The 22,804-nt window shown below is 58.4% G+C and overlaps 2 protein-coding genes across 2 annotated transcripts; both read right to left on the bottom strand.

The window, feature by feature from the left end:
- SAMD1 (sterile alpha motif domain containing 1) lies at positions 1–3,385 on the bottom strand. The gene is made up of 5 exons (XM_049707540.1): positions 1,985–3,385; positions 1,271–1,565; positions 1,084–1,180; positions 874–985; positions 1–737 (listed from the first exon to the last, which is right to left on the bottom strand). Exons 1-5 carry the CDS (start codon positions 2,954–2,956, stop codon positions 579–581), a joined length of 1,635 nt encoding a protein of 544 aa, XP_049563497.1. The 5' UTR covers positions 2,957–3,385; the 3' UTR covers positions 1–578.
- Positions 3,386–4,240: 855 nt separating this feature from the next.
- Positions 4,241–21,968, bottom strand: PRKACA (protein kinase cAMP-activated catalytic subunit alpha). Its single transcript, XM_004277423.4, has 10 exons — positions 21,700–21,968; positions 14,195–14,256; positions 13,612–13,740; positions 10,840–10,938; positions 9,730–9,812; positions 8,827–8,953; positions 8,639–8,734; positions 8,413–8,535; positions 6,204–6,368; positions 4,241–5,790 (listed from the first exon to the last, which is right to left on the bottom strand). The coding sequence occupies exons 1-10, from the start codon at positions 21,743–21,745 to the stop codon at positions 5,665–5,667; spliced, it is 1,056 nt and encodes a 351-aa protein (XP_004277471.1). The 5' UTR covers positions 21,746–21,968; the 3' UTR covers positions 4,241–5,664.
- Positions 21,969–22,804: the final 836 nt, after the last annotated feature.

The following is a 22,804-nucleotide window of genomic DNA, read 5'->3' as shown; positions in this document are numbered from 1 at the left end:
TTTTTGTTCTCTCTTTTTTTAAAATTTTATTTAAAAAACCTTCGGTGCAATATTAAAAAGCAATACAGCCAGCTGGAGCGACAATGAACAGAAAGAAATGGGAGGGGTAAGGAAGCTCCAGGGACCCCCTCCCAGCTGCTCCCAGGGGCTGGAGGCCAGGGACAGACTGGGGAGGGGCCTGGGTGGTGGGGGAGGGGGGAACGGCCACCCACCAAAATGAACAGACAGAATAAAACATTTATATAGGAAACATCTGGCTGAACTGAAGAGGATCTAGGGAAGATGGGAAGCCCCCATTTTACTTTTCCAAAAATGTCCTAGACTGGGTGAGGGGGAGGGTTGGACTCCTGGGGTGAAATAAGTAGGCCCTGTCCCACCCGACACTCCTCTATCAGGGAGTCCAGGCTGTGCTGGGCGCCAGAGGTGTGTGTGTTGGGGAGACACAGGGAAAAGAGGAGTAGGCATGCCCCCTCACTGGAATCTGTGATGAGGGCTGAGGGTGTCCCCGACCAGCTCCCGGACTCTGGGGGTCTTGTGTAAGGTGGGGACTGGGCTGGGGCAGGGGCGAGGCTTGGCGCTCAGCCTAGGAAGCCATCGGGGTCGTCATCCTCAAAGTGGCCTTGCTGCAGCACCTTGATGTGGTGCTCGTAGATTTTCAGGGCTGGGCCGAGGCGGATGGACAGGCCGGTCAGCACATCTGTGCGCTGCATGAGCAGCAAAGACTTGCCATCGATTTCCTGGGTGGGAGAGAGAGAGAGAGAGAGAGAGAGAGAGAGAGAGAGAGAGAGAGCGCGAGCGAGCGAGCAGGGTCAGAGCACACACCCCCACTAAGGCCCTGGAACGCTGGGGCTAAGTTGAGGGTCAGGAACTCACCTGCTCTTGGAAAGCTGTTGCCTGCTCGGGGAAGCCGGCCTCGGTGAAGTACTCTACCACATCTGTCACTGTCCACTCCACAGGATCAGCCGGCTTCTCCTTGCGCCCAGAACTGTGTTGGAACAAAGGGAACCAGTGAGCAGTGATGCTCCTCTGGTTCTGTGATACACACCTGGGCGGCACCCCTGTGTCTCAAACACCCCAACTTACGGACAGCCAAAGGGGGTCCCATCAGCCCCAGGTAGGGCTGGTTTTCCTGGGGGCAAAGGCACGGGGGATGGGGAGTCTGGCCCAGTGGCAGCAGAGGCTGGGAAATAAAAAGCATATGCCTGTGGTTTTGTCTTGGGGCTCGGTTCCTTCCCACCAGGCACCCTCCCCCACCCGGCGGGGTCCTTACCTGATCCCCCTTCCTTATTCATGGCGGCCATGGAGAACACCTGTCGGGTACCACTGCCTGGTGCTGGCCCCCGCCCTTCATCCTGGCCCTGGTGGGGTCCACAGGGTGTCCACTCCTTGATCCTCTCCTTGGCACTCTGAGGGCCCCGCTCGCCATTAAGCTGCTGGTGCTGGGCACCTGCAGGACGGTCACCCTCGGGCACCTCGGAGCCCTCAGACACTTCGTCTTCATCATCTTCATCTTCATCATCTTCATCCTCCTCTTCCTTCTCAAGCACTCGCTCTTCTCCACCTCTCTGGTGCAAGGGAGACAGGCACGCAAGGTTAGTAGCTGTTCTGGCCCTGGGCCCAATCCCTGGGATCCAGGACCAAGTGGTGTGCCTCACTACCACCTTTAATATCAACACGGACTAACTTTTACACATTCACTCCATGCCAGGCTCTGTGTTAATAAAGCCCTCAGTAGCCAAATCTCATTAAACTCGCTCAACAACCCCAAGGAGTCGCTACTGTTATTAAGTCGCGTTTTACAGCAGAGGAAACTGAGGCTGGGGAAGATCAAGTGACTTGCCAAGGTCACCACCCGCCGAGCCCGCCGGGAAGAAGCGCAAAGCCCCGGCCGCCTGCGGCCCGGTTACTACCGGGATTCGCGCCCCGCTACCAACTTCGCCCGCACCTGCCCACCGCGCGGCGCCCCCCTCCGCGGCGCGCTCACCTTGCTCCGCGACGCGCGGGCGCTGGCAGCCGATGGTGCCCGCCCGGGCCTGTCCCCGCGGGGCAGCGCGAGCGCTCCGAGGCGGGTGCGCTCCAGGCGGCCCCGCGCCGCCGCCTCCTCCTCTAGCAGCCCCTGCACGCGGCCGCGGGTTAGGCGGCCGCCGGCGCCGCCGCTGCCCCCGAGGTAGCGCACGACTTCCCGCAGGCTCACGGGCCGCGCCGGGCCGCCGGCCCGCGCCGCGCCCCCCTCCGGCGGCTGCTGTGGCTGCGGCGGCGGCTGCTGCTGCTGCTGTGGCGGCGCCGGCGGCTGTGGCGGCGGCGGCAGCGGCGGCTCCCGGGCGGCGACGGCGGGCGGGGGGGCGCGGCGCGGGCCGGCCGGGGGCGCCACTGCCGGAGGAGCAGCGGGAGCGGGCGGCGGCGCGGCCAGGGGCGCGGCCCGCTGCGCGCGGGGGCCCGGCTGCGCGGGGCCGGGCGAGGGGGGCGCTGTGGCGGCGGCAGCGGCGGCCGCGCGGGGCGCCCGGGCCGGGGCGGCGGCGGCGACGGGCGCGGGCGGTGGCGGCGGGGCGGGCGTGGGCGGCGGCGCGGCGGCGGCGGCGGCGGCGGCGGCGGCGGCGGCGGGGCCCCCGCGGGGGGCGCGCGGCGGGGCCGGCGGGGTGGCTCCGCGCCGGGGCGGCTGGACGCGCGCCGCGTTGCGGTACGAGATGCTCCCCTTGTAGCTGACCCGGAGCACGGCGCGCTGCTGGATCAGTTTCTCGAGCTCGGCGCGCGTGCGCTCCGGCTCCGGGCCGTGCCGCCGCCGCACCATCCGGCAGATGCGCTCCAGGTCCGGCCGCGCCTTGCGCGAGCGCAGCGAGTCGATGGTGTCCAGGATCCACTCTTGGTAGTGCGGGGAAGCGGCGGACGACGAGGCAGCGGCCGCCGTGGTGGCGGCCGCCGCCGTCTCCGGCGGGGGTAGGGCCGGGGGCCCCGCCATGCCTCCCGCCCGGCCCGGCTGCACCGTGCGCGCTGCCTCCCTCCCAGCGCGGCGCCCCCCTCCCCGGCTCCCCTCCCTCCGCCGCTGCCCGCCTCCTCCGCCTCCCCCCCCCGGGGGGCGCAGCGCCTCGGCGGAGCGGCGGCGGCGCTGCTGTTTCTTTGCAAAAAAAAAAAAAAAAAGAACGAGAGAGAGGGAGCGAGAGAGAGAGAAAAAACAGTGAGAGAGAAAGAAAAGAGAGAAAAATATATGCACACACTCACTCACTCGCACGCACGCACACACAGACCCGCTTCTGCTGGGCGCGCGCGGGGCCGGGGATGCGAGGAGGGAGGAGGGGAGCGCGGCGCGGCCGGCCCCTCCCCGCCGCCGCCGCCGCCGCCGCCGCCGCACGCGCGCCCTGCGCCCGGGACACTCCGGCCCCCCTTACTTCCCTCCCTCCCTCCTCCCCGCCGCCCGCCTTCCTCCCTCCCACCCCCACGCGCCCGCTTTTAAGGTGGAGCCCGGGCCCCCCGCCCGCCCCCTTTACCCTGCGCTTTCGCTCACTCAGGCTCGCTCCGGCCCCCCCTTACAACTCCCGCGCGCTTTTTAAGGAGGCGCCGCGGAGTTGGCGCCGGGGCGGGGGCGGGGGAAAGCGGCGGGCGGGGGAGGGGGAGGGGAGCGCCTGGGGGAGGGGAGAGGGGGCGGGCGGGGCGGGCGGGCGGTGCTCGGCCGCCCTCCAGCCATTGGGCGCGGGACCCAGACGTCCCCGGCGCCCAGCCCCCCTCTCCACGCCTCCCCGGCGCGCTCCGCTCCCGGGACCGCACTTACCGGGAACTCGCCGCCCGTGGGTCGGGCCACCGCGCTCTGCCGGGGCTGCGGGGATCCTCGGACCACCGACGCCTCCGCGCCCCTTGGGCGCGCTTGGCTCCGCGGGGAGGATGCGGGAAGGGGGGCGCGCACCGTCACCCCCACCCCATACCCCCCTACCAGGGCCGCCCCCGCCGCCGCTCGGCCTCCCGGCGCGCCGGCCCCAGCTTCTCCCTAGAGCGCCCGCCCTTTCGGCCTCTGGCTGGACGCAGAGGGGGCGCGCCTCAGAATGTGGGGACCCCTAATCTGGGGTCAGAGGGCAGTTTGGCGCCCCCTTCTCCTGCGGGGCGGGGAGAGTGGCAGAATTCCAGCTAAACCCGGTTTTACAAGGACTGCAGACCAGGTGCTGATCAGCCTGGACGCTGTGGTCCGAAATTCCCTTTCCAACCCCCTGGGGGTGTGTGGGTGGGTGACCGAAGTCAGGAACACCAGCGACACTTTTTTTTTAAACAAAACTTTATTGATAATAGTTTTCAAATATGTTTACAACAGCACACTGTTCAAGAGGAAGTTGCGTCCTTCGCAGCACACAGGTTGAATCGCCCCCGCGCCCACCCGGGGCCCCACCCCAGGCCTGAGAGCTCCTCCTGGGATGGGGAGAAATTATGAGAGGGACAAATATGGGGATGAGTGGGGTGACTCCCGACTTTTCTATTGAGAGAAAAAAACCACAATGGGGGGGCGGGGAGAACGGGTGATTGACAGCGGACAGCTAAGCAGAGGAGGAGCGCCCAGGATGGGAGGGGTGGGGGCGGAGGCTCCTGGGTGAATAAAACAAGCAGCCCCTCCCCAGCAACCTTGGTCTTGAACTCTGGGCCGTCTGCGGGGTGGGGGGGGGCTTGGCCTCCTTTTGCGGGGGTGGCCTTCCCAACTGAAAGGAGGCTGGACATTAAAATCTAGTTGAGAATAAAATTAAGAAGTTTGGGGAGAGTGTTACTGGGAGGAAAGACCCTGGGCTCGGGGCTCCCCCTCTATCTTTTCAGGGGACAACTCCTCTTTGGCAGGGAGAGGGGCAGCTGCTTTGTCTAGGTCCCGAAGCCCACGGGTGAAGACAGGTCTATTGGGGCAGAAGGGAGTGGGGACTTCCTAAAGGGGCTGAGACCCTTCCAGGCTTGGCAGGGGACCCCGAGGGGGCAGGAGGTCGGGGGAGATTAGCAGCTTGGGGGAGAGGTTGGAACCCCAGCTCCTTCCTTTACAGTCTGCTTCCCAGCCTTGTTAAAATGGATTTGGGGAGGAGGGGCATGGGAAGGGGTGGGAGAGGAAGGAGCGTGGGAGGCATTGGTGGAACTTAAATAAGATTGTAAATTGTTTTTTTAAAATATTGTATTAAGTAGCCCGCTGAACATGTCACTAAAATCTTTCCTTCCCTGGCAAGATTGCTCTGAAGGGAAGGTTACCCTTTCATTCATTTGCCCTTAGAAAGTGGTGCCTGTGGTTTTTTTTTTTTTTTGGGTGGGGGGCAGGTGGCTGGAGTTAAGTTTGGGCCCCTCTTTCCACACCCTGTCCCTGACACACCAGCAAGACCTGGTCTGACCTGAAGAAGGGAAGAACTGAGAAACTCGTTTAAAACAGGCAGAAATGGGCTAGGGTGGGGGTCTGTGGGGGAGGAGGGAGGCAAAAGCAGTAGGGGGGACGGGGGGGGCCAGGAGGGAGAAGGGGGTGAGGGGGAGCAGCTGGTGTTTCCCTCCAAATATCTGGGCTTCCTGCTCCCCCTACCCTGGAGGGTGGGGCGGGGGCGGGTGAAACTAGATGCAAGGGACTCTGGGGCCCTCTGGCTGTTCAATCCAACCCTCCCACCCACCAAAAAAAAAAAAAAAAAAAAGAAACAAAGAAAGAAAACCCATGGGGGCACAGGCACACCCCTAAAACTCAGAAAACTCCTTGCCACACTTCTCACTGATGGAGACTCGGATCTCTTCCTCCTCATAGTCGTCAAAGTTACTCGTGTCCCCAGGGCCTTTAAACTTTGGTATGAAGGGAGCTTCCACCTGGAGAGGGGTCAAGAGCCATTCAGACCTCAGCAGTCAACATAATCATCGTTACAACAATAAATGCGAATGGGCTAACATTCATGAGATCACTTACTCTGACCCAGGCCTGATCTTAGCATTAGGGTATGGACTCATCTTATCAACCCAAGAATCTTATTATAGCCAATTCACCCACGGGGAAACTAAATTCCAGAGAGGGAAGTCTGTTCAAGGTCACAGAGTGGCCAAATGACCCCACAATTCTGTTTCTATACCCCCAATGCTCTAAGTTGCCTTATCTAAACTGACCCAGAGCCCGCAGCCTATTTTCAAATTCCCCTTCCCTTTTCATCTCTCCATTGGCAATACTCCCTGGCTCTTGCCCACCCCCCTCCAAAAGCCTCAGAGCACAAGGGGAAGGGGGGGCCTACCTTCCTTTGGTAGATGGCGATCCAGTCGGTCGTGGCAAACCACTTGTGGTTCTTGATGTCATTGACCCCGTTCTTGAGGTTCCCAAAGCGTTTGGTGAGGTCCACCTGCAGAAGGTTCCGCAGCAGATCCTTCAGGTCGGAGCTGAAGTGGGACGGGAACCGCACCTGGAGAGGGGGTAACACAGACAGATTGGGAAACTGATCTGGAGCTTGGGGAGCCCAGAACACTGCCTTCACCATCCAATTGTCTTATTGGGTGGAGGACCCCAAACCAGAGTGTGCATCGGAATCCCGTTAGAACAGCTTGCTGGGCCCACTGGAGTTTCTGATTCGGGATATCTGATTCAGGTGGGGCCTGAAAGTCTGTATTTCCAGCCACTTCCTGAGCCATGCTGATGCTGCTGGAGAGGTAAGAGCTAGGAGGTTCCCATTTTATTCTTCTGTCTGCACCATGCGGCTTGTGGGATCCTAGTTCCCCAACCAGGGATTGAACCCAGGCCCTCGGCAGTGGAAGTCCACGGAGTCCTAACCACTGGATTGCCGGGGAAATCCAGAGGTTCCCATTTCTATTTCCTGAGAGGAGGAAACTGAGGCTCGGAAGGATTAAACAGCTTGCCCAAGATCACTCAGAGGAGCAGGGCAAGTTGGTTCCGTCTGGGGTCTGCTGGACTCCAGAACTTGCATTCTTAGCCACTGCTTCCTAAGGCAGCTCTGCTAGGGTCTGGGGACTTCAGAAATATTCATGCTTCTGAGAGAAATAATTGTTTGTCTATTTCTCTCTCTGCATAGCTAAGGCTCTTCCATTCTCTGAGGCTCAGTTCAACTCTTCCAGAAACTTTCCCCAAATGCTTTGAGTCCACAGCTTTGTATGCAAGCAGTCACTGGATTTAGAGCTGCAAGAACCGACTTCCAGCACTGCTCTGCCTCTTCCATGCTGTGTGACCTTGGCCACGGCCCTTAACCTCTCTGGGCCTGTGCCTGCCTCTCTGGCACGGGGCAGATATCCCAGGGCTGCATGAGGGAGATAATCCCGCTGAGGGTGCGTGGGAACTGTGAAATGCTACAAAGAAGGGAGTCACGCTCATTTCTCTCCCGCCTCGAAAACTTCTATGGCTTTTTCTTCTTTTTTTTTCCCCACTCTGGGCCATTTTCTTGGCAATTTCTGTTCTGCCTGGTGGTAGACACCTCATCTTTCCCTTTTTTAGTGACCCCACTTTGCAGGTGGTGATTCTCTCAACCTCTCTGAGAGGCAAGTGGCTAGTTCCCCAGTTCTGAGATGGATAAGACTCAGAGAAGCGAAGACATTGGCCTGAGGTTTCAAAGCCGATGGGTGGCAGAGCTGGGACTTAGAGCCAGTTCAGCCCACCTAGGCTGAGCTGGGAGCCACTCACACCATTTCCTGGGCCAGATGGAGGGATGGTTGGTCCTCCTGGTGAGGTGGGTGAGCTGCAGTGAGAGGTGGGGTCCCCAACCTCTTTTGAGACGATGCTGCCGTGTGATCTTGAACCAGACATGTCCAATCTCTGCACCTCGGCTTCCTCACTCCCTCAGAGTGGTGGGGTACGACCGAGGGGGTGCATGGGGCAGCGGGTACTTAATGCACTCCGGGGCTCTAACGGTTCCGCCACCCCTTACCCACACCCTGCAAGTTAGAAAGTCTGCATTTGGGAAAGGAGGCAGGGCCTTATGTCCAAAGTGACTCCCCGGAGGGGTCTGGGGTAGCGCCTGGGAACTGAACATGCTTGCTTTTTTGCTGTGAAACTTGTGAAAATTCATGCTAACGGGGCCGACTAGAGACGAGACCAGCCTCCTGGCAGGCACGGCAGGAGTTTGGGTGAGACCTGGGGTTTTGAAAACCCTTAGGATTTGGGCACTGTGTCCAGAATGAGACAGCGAGGCTGTGTGAAGCGGTGGCCTCAGCTAGCGTAGTGCGTGTGCCTGGCTTCGCCACCTGGCCTGACTTGGCCAACTTCTTGATTGTTCTTTTCCTGTTTTTCTTTGGCCGCCCCACACAGCACTCGGGATCTTAGTTCCCCAGCTGGGGGTCGAACCTGTGCCCCCTGCAGTGGAAGCAAGCTCAGAGTCCGAACCACTGGACCGCCAGGGAATTCCCTAGGCTGTTCTGACAATGACGATCAGGGCTCCACAGTGAGCAGGACAGGCAGGGAAGGGTCAGGCTTAGGCCTGAGCCCCCATATCCGGGCCTCACCTTCCCAGAGACAATCTTCTCATAGATCTGGATGGGCTGGTCAGCGAAGAAGGGCGGGTAGCCAGCGGCCATCTCATAGATGAGAACCCCCAGGGCCCACCAGTCCACAGCTTTGTTGTAGCCCTGGAGCGAGAGGAGGGGAGCAGGTGAGGGGAGAAGGGTGAGGAGGGGGCCGCCGGCAGTGGAGCAGGCCTCAGAGCGGTGGGAGGGGTAGGGAAGCGCCTACTTTACTCAGGATGATCTCGGGGGCCAGGTACTCGGGGGTGCCGCACAAGGTCCAGGTGCGGCCTTTCACACGCTTGGCGAAACCGAAGTCTGTCACCTGTGGGCACAAGAATGGGCGGTTGGCCGGGAGGGTGGGAGGGTTCAGGCTGTGGCCACCTGGGGCTGCCCCTCGCCCAGCCCAGTGGGCACCTGAATGTAGCCCTGCTGGTCGATAAGGAGGTTCTCCGGCTTCAGGTCCCGGTAGATGAGATCGAGCGAGTGCAGGTACTCAAAGGTCAGGACGATCTGGGCTGCGTAGAAGCGGGCATGGGGCTCACTGATGGGGACAAGCAGGGAGAGGATGGGTGAGAGTGGGTGGCCACACCAGCAGGACCTGCCCACCCCCTAATGGTCCAGCAGGTGGGCCTATCGAGCTGCCTCCAGCCCAGCGATTAAAATGCATCAGCAGAGAAGCCTTATTCATATACAGCCCCAAACTGGAAAGAGCCCAAATGTCCATCCACAGAGGAATGGAATCACAGATTGTGATAGATTCCTATAATGGGATCCTACCCAACACCACCACCAGGACAAACGATGAATATACCCAACAATGTGGCTGGATCACAAAACGATTATGTGAAGCAAGAGAAGAAAGGGACAGAAGAATATGAACTGTGTGATTCCATTTATATCAAGTCCAGACCCAGACCAAACACATTTGTGGTGTTTGAAGCCAGAAAGGACGTTTGCCTTTGTTGGGGTGGTGATTTGCCAAGAAAGGCATTTGAGGGAATTTTCTGGGGTGGTGGTTACACATGTGAATGCAGCTGTCAAAACTCATGGAACAGGGTATTGAAAACCTGTGCACTTTATTGTATGTAAAGTGCACATCTATATAAATAAGATAGCACAAATTTTAAAACGACACGAAATTGCCCACTTACATGGTGACGCCTAAGTCACCGTGTTTGTTTTGTTTCGTGGTGGCTGAGACATCGTAGATTCCTCAGCTCGGGGGAACAAGAACCCACAGGGACCTGAAGAGGCCACTTCCACGGACGACACCCATGCACACCCCAGGCCCAGGGTGGCAGAGGGCGTCGGGCTCACCTGAACCTCCCGATCCGCCGCAGGTGTGAGAACATCTCCCCACCAGGCACGTACTCCATGATCATGTATAAATTTGAGTTGTCCTGCGGGAAGCAGCAGCTGATCAGGGCCCCACTCCCCAAGCCCCAGGCCCCACCTGAAGGCAGGTGTCAGACACAAAGCGACAACAACAATTTTGGTTCCCATGTGAAGCGCGTTCCAAGCGCCAGGCACTGTGCTCACTGATTACCTGTCTCATTTCATTCTGCCCGTGAGAAAGAAGGGGCAGCCATGATCCTGCTTACGGGGGCCAAAAGTGAGGGCTGGCTAGAGGTACATCAGGGACCTGGCTGGCATGCCTGCGCTGCAGAGAGAACTCTGTGGTGGCTCCTGTCTGTGACTGTCTTGAGCAAGGCTCTTGGGGCCACAGTTTTGTCATCTGTCAAATGGGACCAGGATGGGCTACAGATTTTGTGAGTCCCCCCCTCAAAATAAAAGTGAGGCCCCTTGTTAAAAAAATGATTATGAATTTCAAGATGGTGGCAGCAGAGCCTTAAACAAAGCCTGGGGTCCTTGTGACTGCTGGGGTCACAGGCCCCGAGGGGCCTTTCCCAACTCTCACAGTCATGGCTTAGGACGGCACTCAAATCAGCTCACGCAGGGTGCTCATGATGAGGTTGGAACTGTCATGGCAGCCCCACCACGTGGGGCCTGCCATGATCCCCATTTTACAGATGAAGAAACTAAGGCTCATGGGGGTGAAGTTTCTTGCCAGGGTCACACCGCCAGGAAGTGCAAGGCTGGGATTTGAACCCAGGCTGAGCGGCAGTTTGTGGCTGTGTGTCAGGTTCCTGCTGTAAATGGATCAATGATTTTGAGGGATGTTATCCAGGTTGGGGGACTTGCCCAAGGTTATCAAGCTATAAGTTGGCAGGCCCAGCTGAACTTGGGGTCTATGAGAGCCCCAGGCTGACTTGCCCTCCACCCCCGGGGGCCTTCTTCACCGCTCCCCGATCAGTGGGTCTGCCTTTTCGGGCAACCACTGGTTGTGGTTGGCTGAGCCCCAGCTCTGGGAACCCAGAGGCTGCGCCACCCGGCAGTGGCCCTGGTCTGCGGCCGCTGGGACCCCACCTTGAACGAGAACTCGAGTTTGACAAGGAACGGAAAGTTGACCGCTTGCAGGATGCGCTTTTCGTTCAGGGTGTGCTCGATCTGCTTCAGCTTTACCACCTGCAGGGGTGGGAGAGGAGCGAGGAGCGGGTGTGAGAGAGCTCTTTTCTTCCCTGCCACCCAAAAGTAGATGTGCCAGGGCCGGGCTGGGTCCTCCATCCAGAATCGTTTGAGTGCCTGGGGCCTGTCAAGCCCTGGGCTGGGTGCCTGTCCCCACATGGCATGCAGTTCAGGGCAGGAACACATGAGTCACCAGGCCACAGGGGTCAGAGCTGTGGTGGGGGAAGCTTGGGGCCTGTGGATGCCCAGATAAGGCATCCGGTGAAGCCTGGGGAGTCAGAGAAGGCTTCCTGGAGGAAGGGGCAGCTGAGTTGAAACCAAACAGACAGGTGGGAGTAGCACCCAAGGGGTGGGGGATTTAGAAATACCTTCCCTGCATCTAGAGGACACCCCGCCCCCCACAACCACTTGAACCCAGGGCTAATTCCTCCTCAGCCCTCAGCTGTCCCCAGCAGCCGTCTCACACTCTCTGACAGGAGCCCTGAGGGGTATGCAATGGGAGCATGCAAGTTTGGAAGCCCAGATGCAGAGAGGGAGGGTGCCGTGCCCAAGTTCACATGCAGCTAGTCAACATCAGTCCAGCCTGTCACACGCAGGCAGCCTGGCCCCTTGGTCAGCTCTAAGCCCCACTGCACTGGGGCTTTTTCTGCTTTGCTCACAGCTACATCCTTTGGGTCTATACCTGCACTGTCCAGTAGATTCCTCACTAGCCACATATGGTTGCTGAGTACTTGAAATGTGGTTCGTTGGCTGGGGAACCAAGTTTAAAATTCGAAGAATCTAACATGAAAATTTAAGGCTTCCCTGGTGGCGTAGTGGTTAAGAATCCACCTGCCAACGCAGGGGACACGGGTTTGAGCCCTGGTCTGGGAAGATCCCACATGCCGCGGAGCAACTAAGCCCGTGCGCCACAACTACTGAGCCCGCACACCACAACTACTGAAGCCCTTGAGCCTAGAGCCCGTGCTCCGCAACAAAGAGAAGCCACCGCACTGAGAAGCCCGCGCACCGCAACGAAGAGTAGCCCCTGCTCTCTGCAACTAGAGAAAGCCTGCACTCAGCAACGAAGACCCAAGGCAGACAAAAAGAAAAAAAGAAAAAAATATATATATATAGTGAAAATTTAGGGACTTCCCTGGCAGCACAGTGGTTAAGAATCCACTTGCCAATGCAGGGGACACGGGTTTGAGCCCTGGTCTGGGAAGATCCCACATGCTGTGGAGCAACTAAGCCCGTGTGCCACAACTACTGAGTCTGCACTCTAGAGCCTGTGAGCCACAACTACTGAGCCCATGTGCCACAACTACTGAAGCCCTCGTGCCTAGAGCCTGTGCACCGCAAAGAAGAGTACCCCCCACTCACTGCAACTAGAGAAAGTCCATGCACAGCAACGGAGACCCAACTCAGCCAAAAATAAAGAAAGAAATAAAGAAATTAAAAAAAAAGAAAATTTAAAAACTGATACTTGGCACAGTTACCAGACAACTTTCAAGCCTGTTTGGAACAACCTGGGCTATGTGAATCTGCTTTTTCAATTTCTCTACTTTTTCTTGTCTTTCCAGTGAAAATTAACATCTGAATGGAGTTGTGTTATATGTGTAAAATGCACGCTGGATTTCTAAGACTTAGTACGGAAAAAAAGAATGTAAAATGTCTCATTAAGGATATTTCTACACTGGATACATACATTTAAATGATAATATTGTAGATATACTGGCTTAGTTACAACATATTGTTAAAATGAATTCTGCCTTTTTTAAACTTTTAAATCTAGGATTCTAGGGAATTCCCTGGTGGTTCAGTGGTTAGGACTCCATGCTCTCACTGCCGAGGGCCCAGGGCTCGATCCGTGGCTCGGGAACTAAGATCCTGCAAGCCACGCAGTGCTACCAAATAAATAAAAATAAATAAAATGAGGATTCTAGAAAATTTAAAACCGTATGTGGCTTGTGTGATATGTCTCCTGGATGGTGCTGCTCTAGAGCATCGCCTGGCAAAAAGTAGGGTTTCAAAAATATTTACAGGGGCTTCCCTGGTGGCGCAGTGGTTGGGAGTCCGCCTGCTGATGCGGGGGATACGGGTTCGTGCCCCGGTCCGGGAGAATCCCACATGCCGCGGAGCGGCTGGCCCCGTGGGCCATGGCCGCTGGGCCTGCGCGTCCGGGGCCTGTGATCCGCAACGGGAGAGGCCCCAGCGGTGAGAGGCCCGTGTACCGCAAAAAAAAAAAAAAAAAAAAAAAAAAAAAAATTTACAAAGGGCAGGGGGTGGTGTGATGAATTGGGAGATTGGGATTGACACATATACACTAATATGTATAAAATGGATAACTAATGAGAACCTGCTGTATAATAAAATAAAATAAAATTCAGAAACAAAATATTTACAGAAAGAAGGTCTGTGTAAACATCGCTTCCCCCAGGAAGACTTCTGGCTTCCTCGATACAGGCTAGGTGTCTGAGCCCGTGTGGGCTTTACGTCTTAGGGTACTTTTCCTCCTGGGAAAGCTTCCTGAAGGCAGCATGGTACCCTTCCCGCCCTTGGGTCTGGTACATTACGGAGGCTCAGGAAATAGCTGGTGAGTGGATAGGTGGGAGGACCACTCCAGGTGGTGGGAAGAGCCCAGGCAAAGCCCTGGTGGCTGGGACCAGGGCCTTGTGGCAGGGCTGGGCTCACCTTCTGTTTGTCGAGGATCTTCATGGCGAAGTGGTTCCCGGTCTCCTTGTGCTTCACCAGCATCACCCGCCCGAAGGAGCCCGTGCCGAGGGTCTTGATTCGTTCAAACTGATCCAGATGGGCTGTATTCTGTGGGCACAAGGGTCTGGAGGGTCAGGGACCACCCCCCGACACCCCGTCTAGCCTGCTAGGCCAAAGTTCGGGGTGTTCCCTCTGCAACCAGCAGAGGGGGCCCTGGGGACCAGGTGGAGCTAGGGGGGTGAGGACAGGGGGTGGAAAAACAAGATGGCGGAGGGTACATTCCTCAAGGCTGGTGGCAGGGGCCAGATCCGGCCCTGGCCTGGGGCCCAGGAGCTGCTGGCAGCTGCCTGGGGGGCAGGGGCTGCCAGTTGGATGGGATTGGTGGGGTGGGGGAACCTGGCAGTGAGTGATCAGGTGCCCCCATGGGCATCTAGGGAGAGAATGAGGGCAGGTCTGGAGCCCTCCACAGGGCCGTAAAATCCTAGCCATGGCACAGGGATGCAGTTGAGGGGCAGGGGGCCGTCAGCTATCCCTCCCAGGGCTCTGTACCCAGGGGGCTTACCTGAGCAGGATTTTCCCATTTTTTAAGAAAATCTTCTTTGGCTTTGGCTAAGAATTCTTTCACTGAAAGGAAAAGAGGAGAGAGTGAGATGGAGACCCCATCTCGTTGGCGCGGGCCTGGGCTACTCCTGGGGAGAGGCCGGTTTGTGGAAAGTGGGGTGCAGTCGTCTCAATCCAGAGCCTGACCTTCTCCCAGTGCCTTCGGGTGTCCTGGCTGAGTCTGACGGTAGCCTGGTGGGGGGGCCCTGATCTGGGCTGGGGTCTGGGGTCTCCTTTACTACAGAGAGGTGGGGTCCAGCCTCAATTCTGTCCCAAATGGGGGACAGGGCAATTCGGGGGTCACTCTCAGGGGGACAGAGAGCGGCGCCCAGGCCAGCCCACCCCCACTCGCCCCAGTTCTGACTGACATTCCAGGGCCAGGGGACGACGCCAGCCGAGGTATTTATAGCCTCGGGATTTGGCTGTTCCTCTGGCCCCTTCTCTGGGGAGGCCGGCCCAGGGTGGAGGCCTCTGGGGCTCGGGTAGCAGGCGCCCTTGGGGGGTTCAGCTGTTGCCTTGGCCCCCGGCTGGCTCCATTCCCACCTTTGCCAATGGAGGGGCCCTCGTTCCAGAGCTCGCTCAAGGGAAGCCTCGCCTGATGCCTGCCCCCTACAGGCCCTTCAGCACCCCAAGGCGAACATCACCGTCTGGCTAACATTGAAGACTTCCTGGCGGAACCTGGGCTTGCTGCTTCGCGTCCACTATCTCATTTGGTTCACTTGTCAACTTTCATTTTAACCATTCTGTTTACCACCCTAGGAAATTGCGGCCTGAAAACAGGCATTCCCGCCCATGTGGAGAGGCAGCCCGGCAAAACAGTTAAGGGCCAGGATTCTGGGATAAGATCAAGTTCAGATCCCAGCCTGGTCCCTGATGAGCTATGTGACCTTAGGCAACTGATCGCACCTCTGGGCCTTGGTTTTCCTCATCTGTAAAATGGGGATAATAATAGTAATGACCTGGTGGGGTGGTTGTGAAGACCGAATGAGTTAATCTTGGCAAAGGGGGTTTGGATGGTGGCCGGCACAGGGGTTAGTGCCATATAAATGTCAGCTATTAATTTTGCTTTTAAGTAGTTTTTAAAATGGAGATGTAAAATACAGGAGGAGCACTGAGTGCTCAAATCTTAAATGCTCAACCTGATGGATTCTTACGGTATGGACGTGTCCTTGTAACCGTCCCCTGGGGTCAGGCGCGCTGTTGTTCAGGGACCCTCCCTGAGTGCCAGCTCTGTGCTGAGTGCTTTCCATGCTTAATTCCTACACTGATGGCTCAGAGCTGCTATTACTCTCATTGTACCCATGAGAAGACTGGTCTCAGATCACTTCCCGGACCCCACTGCCCACGAGGTTAACTGCTTTGCTTCTGACTGGTTGCAGGGCACCAGGATGGCCCATGGACAGAGCTGTCCTCAACCCTGATGTTCCTGGGACGGATGCCACCCTGAGGGGTCCTGCACACTGGTACTTTGGCCTTGCCTGTCAGATATCTGCCTATCTCACCCATATGCAGTGCCAGGAACCCCCACAGCCTTTTGAGTAGCCACCCCCCCGCCCCCCATCACCCGCAAGGCTCTCCCTCAGCATCTGCAGAGAAGAGCCTTCCATGGAGCTGCAAGCGTGGCAGATGGAGGAGAGACTGTGGGCTAGGAAAGCCCTACAAAGAATGACCAGGCGGAGAGGGGGTGGTCAAGGAATGGCCGAGAGTCCTAGGCTGGTGCCTGGCTGAGCCACCAACTGTCTGAGGCCTCCCTGAACCTGGGGGCTGCACCACATCCAATGCTTTCTCTGGCAGAATCTTTCTTGACACACAACACATTCCTTGGAAACCTCCAAACGTACACACTGAATTCTGGATGAAGGTGGGGGTGAAGGCACCCTCTTGGGATTCTACCGTCACTCACCCAGAAAGGCAGAGAGGAGCGAGTTTAAGAGGAACCCAGGAGAAAGCCTGGTCCTGCTTCCTCTTTTGCTCTCAGCAAAATCCCTGAGAACTGCCATGTCCTGTTTTTCCCGCCTTGGTGGGTCTGTCTGTCTGCTGGTACCCCACTAGGAGGCTCCACGCGGTGCCTTGATTCTGACACAGCCCTGTTCTGGCCTTTCGAAATGCTGAAGGGCCCAGGCTGTGTGCTCTCTGGTGCTATCAGCTTGCCAGATTTGGGGATGGGGCACAGGGTGTGGCAGTACCAGAAAGAGTGGGCAGATAAAGAGGGATAATGATGGGGGGAACCCCAGCCAGGAGCCCCCATACTCACCTCTGCTTCCTGCCTCTTCCAGCAGAGGGCAAAATGGGGGGTAGAGTGGGATGGGGTGATCTGGGGCCCATCTACCCCTGGCCAGCGAGGCTCAGGGTGCTGGCTCTGCTTAGGTGCCCAGAGGCTGCAGCGCAGGTAGCCCAGGAAACGGACAATCACATGGCCCCAGAGAAGCAGCTGCAACCACAGCTGGAAGGTGGTCTCTGAGTCCCCATCCCAGCCTCTACCTGACCCCAGATCCATCCCAGGCCTCCCTAAGCTCTCCTGGAACCTTCCCTTTGCAGGGAAACCAGGAATACGCAGAGCCTCGGAGCTGGCTTCCTCGGGAAGGCCTCGGGGGACAGGGGAGGAGGAGCTGGTTGCCAGGGAAGCATTTAAAGGTACCTGCTCCCGCTGGCCAAGGTTTGTAAAGGCCCCTCCTTGGCAGGAGGTGGTGGGAAGATTGTCCTGAGGGTGTCCCTCCTCAGGCTGGCCTGCCTGCCCTGGGGGTGGGGTGCTAAAGCTAACTTCCCGTTCCAGGGACTACACTGCTCCCGGGCTGCCAGGCCCTGCCTTTCTCAGTGGGTGCTGGACTACCCTGAGGATGACACCCAATGTGCCCAGGGCAGTGCCCACTGGGCAGAGGGGAAGGAGTTAAGGCTCAGGCCCAGGCAGCAGCTGGGGCCTCCCTGGGGGCCAAAGAGGCCCCAGAGCTCCGTTAATTAGCCGAAAGAGCAGCTGGAGAGAAAGGCGGGAGTGGGGGGGGGGGCAGTGAGAGCTACCCTATCTCCTCCCCCAAGTGCTCTTTGAACCTGGAGCCCCCAAATTCTGCTACTTTGAGAAAGAAATGGGTACATCTGACTTTGTCTTGCTTCTATGCAGGGGCGGAGGGGGGAATGGCATCCTGGGATGTCCTTGGCCTCTATCAAACCTTGCCCTGTGCTTGGCTCTGCTCTCAGCCATGCAAGTCCAAACCGGAAACGAAACGCTAAACCCCGGGGTGGGGGAGGGGGAGGCAGCCTTGACCATCTTCCTCCTTCTTTCCAGATCCCAAAAGAAGTGGAGGGTCAGTGGCAGCTTCTCCCGAGAGTGCCTGGCACCCATGGCCCCTGCTGACAACAGGAAGTGGCAGAGAAGGGAAACCCAGCTGGCTGCTGTCTTTAGAGCTTGTCAGCCGGCCCATGTCTCCACAGGAGGGGTGCCAGCCTCCACCGTGGTCCGGATTCAATTGGAGCGCAGAGAGAGAGCATCCCTCAAAAAGCCAGGGCCCCATCAGGAGGCAGGAGCCCAGCCTCAGACCCCCCCAGACAACAATCTCAGGACCTGCTACTCCCCGAAACCTGGTTGTCCTGGAAATTCTGGGGCCGGAAAACCAAGCCCTGGACTGGACCATCCCCCAGCCTGAGCTGGACCCCAACACTGGACTGGACCGACCCGCAGTCTGATGGACCCTCATTCTATACTGGGCCACTGTCCATTATGACGTGGACTCCATCACTGAGCTGGACCAACCCCCAATCTGAGCTGAACCTCAACACTGAGCTGGACTACCCCATTGCCCGGCTCTGAGCTGGACCCCCGCTCTGGGTGACCATCCCCTCCGTGTCTGAACTGAACCACCCATCTCGCCTGCTCTTCCCCAGGCCCCCCAGCTCAGGGTTGTTAGTAAGGGAGGGTTTCTAGGGCCAGCCAGGGGTCCACAGACTTTTCCTCTTCACCTGTTCCCTAAACTCTACTGCAGTCCTTCCCTGACTTGAGTGTCAGAGAGTGCCTGGTAAGTTGCTATAGCAACAGGGCTCAGCCTCACCATTGCTGGGGTTGGAAGCCATCACTCAAGTCTTCCTCTCAGGTCACCAGGACTATGGTGGCTGGGAAGGCTCATGAGACCTGCTGCACCAGCTTGGCTGCCCATCCCCAAAGCCCTGCCTATAGGGGGAGCCAGGGAGTTGCGGGGTGGTGTCAGGAAAAGAAAGTCAACCTGGGGCCAGTGGGGGTGCAGGGAAGGGGCAGAGAGGACCCTCAAGCTTCTGTAAGCCTGGTTGGGCTAAAGGAAAAGCTGCCTTGGCAGGACCCTCTTGGGCACCCATACAACTGCCAACGCACAGACAGTGTTTGGCCCTCTGGGACTTCTGTAGTACGTTAGAGGGCCACAATTCTTCCCATTTAGGGACCTCTTGGGGGGCAGTTCTCACTCTCGGAGACTGGATCTGCTTGTCCCTGGGACCTGGGGGGGGGGGGATGGTATCTGGAGGGCTCCTTCTCACCAGACCTGTCCCTTCTCCCATGGACCAGCTCTCAGGGGTGCCTTTGGTCAGGGCAGCCAAGGCCTGAGCCCCACTTGGCCGCCTGTCCCAGGGCCTCTTGAGACCACTGCCCACTCTCAATTCCTCCAGCTTGCTCGGGGCCCAGGGCTTGGTTTGTTTTTCTCTGCCCTCTTAGCATCTTACCCAGGCCCCTGCCAATGGCTCTGGCAACTTTGGGTACAGATTTCCCTCACCCCACCCCAGGGCTCATTCTGGATCCCTATCCTCTTGGGAGGAAGCCAATGCTGTCCTGCCCCGGCATGGAGCCGGTAGTATAGGGGGCTGCGGGATGCTGAACTGGTGCCTACTAAGGCTCGGTCATCTTCCTTACTCCAGTAGGGCTGACATCTGGCAGATGAAATTCAGGTGCCCCCTGCAGGCTGGCCTGGCTACTACTACCCCACCCCCAGCCGACCCTGGTTACGAGAAGGCAAATTTTGTCTTAACTCCATCCTCTCAGAATTGGAGATTTGAAGCGAAGAGGGGCTCCCTTCCTCATCCTATTTCCTTCTCTGAGAGCCCCTGCAAGCCTCTGGAAGGAAGTACAGCTTAGGGCCTTTCCCAAAGTGTGACATAGGTCCCCCTGGCGGGGCATGAAATGATTTTGGGGATGTTTCACTTTTCTAGTTACATTGTATTTTAATGCATATCAGAGAGAATATCACTGGCACAGCAATCCTGTGATTTCATTTATAATATTGCTTAGGACAGATCAAAATTTACATCTGAACAAAAGCGAGTCAAAATTTTTATTTAAGTTAACAAAATAGAAGTGAATATAGTAAAAATCAGGGAGGCGGCTTGAGAATGTTTGAGTTGGGAAACCCTGGGGTCCAGGAGGTTGTCTGGTAGGTGGATCTGGATGTGAATCCTGCCTCTGTGGCATCATCTATGTCAAACTCAGAGAGCTTGTTTGGAAAATTCAGATAACAGCCCGCTATGAAAAATCACTCGAGCAGATAGATCTGTGGAGACCATTTAGCCTGGCACATCCTAGATGCCCAATCAACAGTGGCTCTATTTCACCTTGATAGTCCATTCCTGGGTGTCCGGCCTGTGCTCTGAATTAGTGGTTCCTTCCGAAGCCTCTGATCTTTTCCTTAGGGCTCCTTTTCCTTGTGTGGCTTTCCACCCCCACTCCCCACTGCATGTGTTTGATACGCCTTGAAAGTTTTCCAGGACTATGTCATCTCCCCAACTTTCAACTGAGCCACTGCAATGTACAGCTGCCTGCCTCCACCTTCCACCTCTCAGCCGGCCTCACCTGCTGGGGGCCCGGCCCCTCCCCCTCTGCCTTGTCCCCTCCAAGCTCATGCCCAGACCTTTTTTGGTCACTACCCACCTGCTCCTCTGTCATCAAGCGCTCAGCTACAGGCACTTGCCTTCCCGTCCCCCACCCATCGGTGACATGTCAGGCCTCTCCATGGTTGCTCAGTGACTCTGAGTTCTGCCATTTGAGTCTGGGTGGGAATAAAGTTCCCTGGCTTTCATGCCTGGGTCTTTCTGGGAGGGAGCATTCAGGGAACTCAGACACTGGGGTTTGAGACCAGTAACTGGGAAGAGCGTATTTTGATGTGGCCATTCCTTTTCAACTCTATTTCTGGGTAACTGGAAGGGGATCCTAGCTGAGGTCCAGCTTTAGGCCTGGAGTGATGACAATTTAAGAGCTGGAGGACTTGAGGAAGGGGCTGGAGACCATTTCTGAAGGCATTTCCAGATAAAGAATCTCTTTCCCCGGCTGGCTGGAAAAGGCCAATATATTTGGGAGCTGAGTGGGAAATAGTCCCCTCTCTGGCTAACGCTGGGAATGATCAGAATCTGTTTGTCTCTTGGCAAAGCAAGTCATTAGACGTCAACCACTTCTCTTCCCAACTGCCATCGCTTGATACCTCCTTCTCACCATCCCAGCTCAAGCTGAATGAGCCTTGCTAAACCCAGACCCTCTTCATCCTCTACTTTTCATCCCAAGCCAGGAGCGGGTGAAGAAGCCTGGGGGACTGGGTGAATGACAGAGCCTCAGTTGTGAAACAACCATTTATTGAAGGGCCCTCCAAGGAGCCTAGAGCTCACGGAACAGCAGGAGATGGGAAGGGGCTCTCTGCTGACACCCCACCCCCCGCCCCAACCCCGGAAAGAGGATGCAATGAATTCCAGCAAGATCGGCTCACTTGGCTTTTGAAGCACAGAAGTAGTTCTCTAGGTTCATAAACAGTCTGCTACCCCAGCCAGGGACAGACGCTTGCTTGGAGGAGGAGGCACAGCAGAGAAGCAGAGTGACAGAGTGAGAGAGGGGCAGAGGGACCCAGAAAGATCCTGTCCCCCATGCCAAGTGACACAGAAGAGAAAAACAATGCTGGAGGTGGCTCTGGGAAGTGCTCAAAGGGGACACAGTGGGTTTGGAGGGGGGCTGTGATAAGGTGAAGAGGGGAAGGGCAGGAGAAAGATGGCGGGGGCTGGAGGGGGGGAGGGGTGTGGTCACCAAGTGGCCAAGGTCCCTGCGGGGTGGAGGCATACCCCATAGCACTCCCAGACTGGCAGAGGCCTGGGTCGGGGTTTGGCAGTGGGTCACATCTGTGTAAGAGGTGAGTGAGGAAGTGGAGGGATTAGAATCTGGGGAGAGGGACCAGGAGAGGAGACAGTGGGGTGGTGACAGGGCCCCATGTGGGGCCCCAGCGGTCATACGTACCATGGTTGGCAGTGACAGCTGGGGGGGAGCACAGTCTTTGCAGTGGGGGGCGGTCTTTGGCAAGGGGGCTCCTATGGGGCCATCTGCGGGCCTTGGGCCCCAACCTTGGACAGGCAGGGGAAGGGGCGCTGAGGGGTAAGCAGAGAGAAATGGGGGGGCGCGTAGGGGGAGGGGCCAGGCAGTGATGGATAGGGAGGGGGCTGGCAGCGCGGGGCCGGGATCGGGGTCACGGCCCGGGCACTCACCGCTCTCTTGCTCGCTGCCCTTCTTGGCCGCGGCGGCGTTGCCCATCGCGGCGGCGGCGGCCGGGGCCGGTCCCGGAGCTGCGGCGCGGCGGGTGCTGGAGGCGGCCCGCGGCCCCGGAGCGCGCTGGGCGGCGGCGGCGGCGGCCCCTCGGGTTGGCTGCGCTGGCTGCGGCGCCGCGACCCCCGCCCAGCCCCTGCTTCCCGCGTCTCTCCGCGCCCGCCCGCCCGGGAACCTCAGCCCAAGTCCGCTGCTGCTGTCCGTGACGCCCCCGCAGCCCGCAGCTCATTGGCCTAGGCCGCCCTGACTGACGGTGCTGCGCCGCCGCCCATTGGTTCTCCGTGACCCTCCCGTGCTGCCATAGGCTCTCGGCCCCATGACTCGCCCCTAGGACGCCTGGCCACTCGCGCGCTTGCGAGGCCCCAGCTGGGCGGGCCTACGCGTCTGATTGGCCGAGGCTCGCGACAGGGCCTGGGGTCCGCCCAGCGAGGCCGCCAATTGGCGGAGGCGCGCTGTCCGGCAAGCCCCCGGCAGAACGTTCAGTGTCAATCCGGGGGTGAGAGGGCGGGGCGGAGGTGCCGTCTGCTGCCCGGGCCCGCCCGGCGGGGCGGCGGAGGCTGGCGGGCGGCGGCGGAGCCGCGCTCCGAGGCCCAGAAGGCGGTCCAGGCGGGCGCTCGCCCGGGTCCGTGCGCGCCGCAGTCTCCCGCCCCCGCTCAGTGCTGCAGCGGCTGCCGGCCAGCCAAGGTTGGCGCCGCGGCCCCCCCACCCCAACCCCGGCGCAGCCGCTGTCCACCTGCCAGCGGGGGAGGGGCGCGGCAAGCGCCGCGGGTCATAGGTCTCCGGCCGCCAGCCGTCGTCATTCATAAGGCCTGGCGCAGGACAGCAGCAGCAGGCCCAGGGTCCATGCCGGGGTCCTCCTGGGTCTCCCTCAGCTACAGCCCGAGCTTCAGGAGGATGCTGAGCTCCGGGAGGGGGGCGCTCAGGAGCCATCCCTTTGCTGGGTGCCCACGCTGGGCTCATGCCAGTAGTAAGAGCTGGCACTTGTTAAATACATTACTTCGTACCACACTCCTGTCACGTAGGTACTAGTCTCATCACTCCCATTTT

This window comes from Orcinus orca, chromosome 3 (genome assembly GCF_937001465.1).
Source record: "Orcinus orca chromosome 3, mOrcOrc1.1, whole genome shotgun sequence".
Lineage (NCBI taxonomy): Eukaryota > Metazoa > Chordata > Mammalia > Artiodactyla > Delphinidae > Orcinus > Orcinus orca.
The sequence above is the reverse complement of the archived record's forward strand: the minus strand, read 5'-3'. Positions and strand labels throughout refer to the sequence as shown.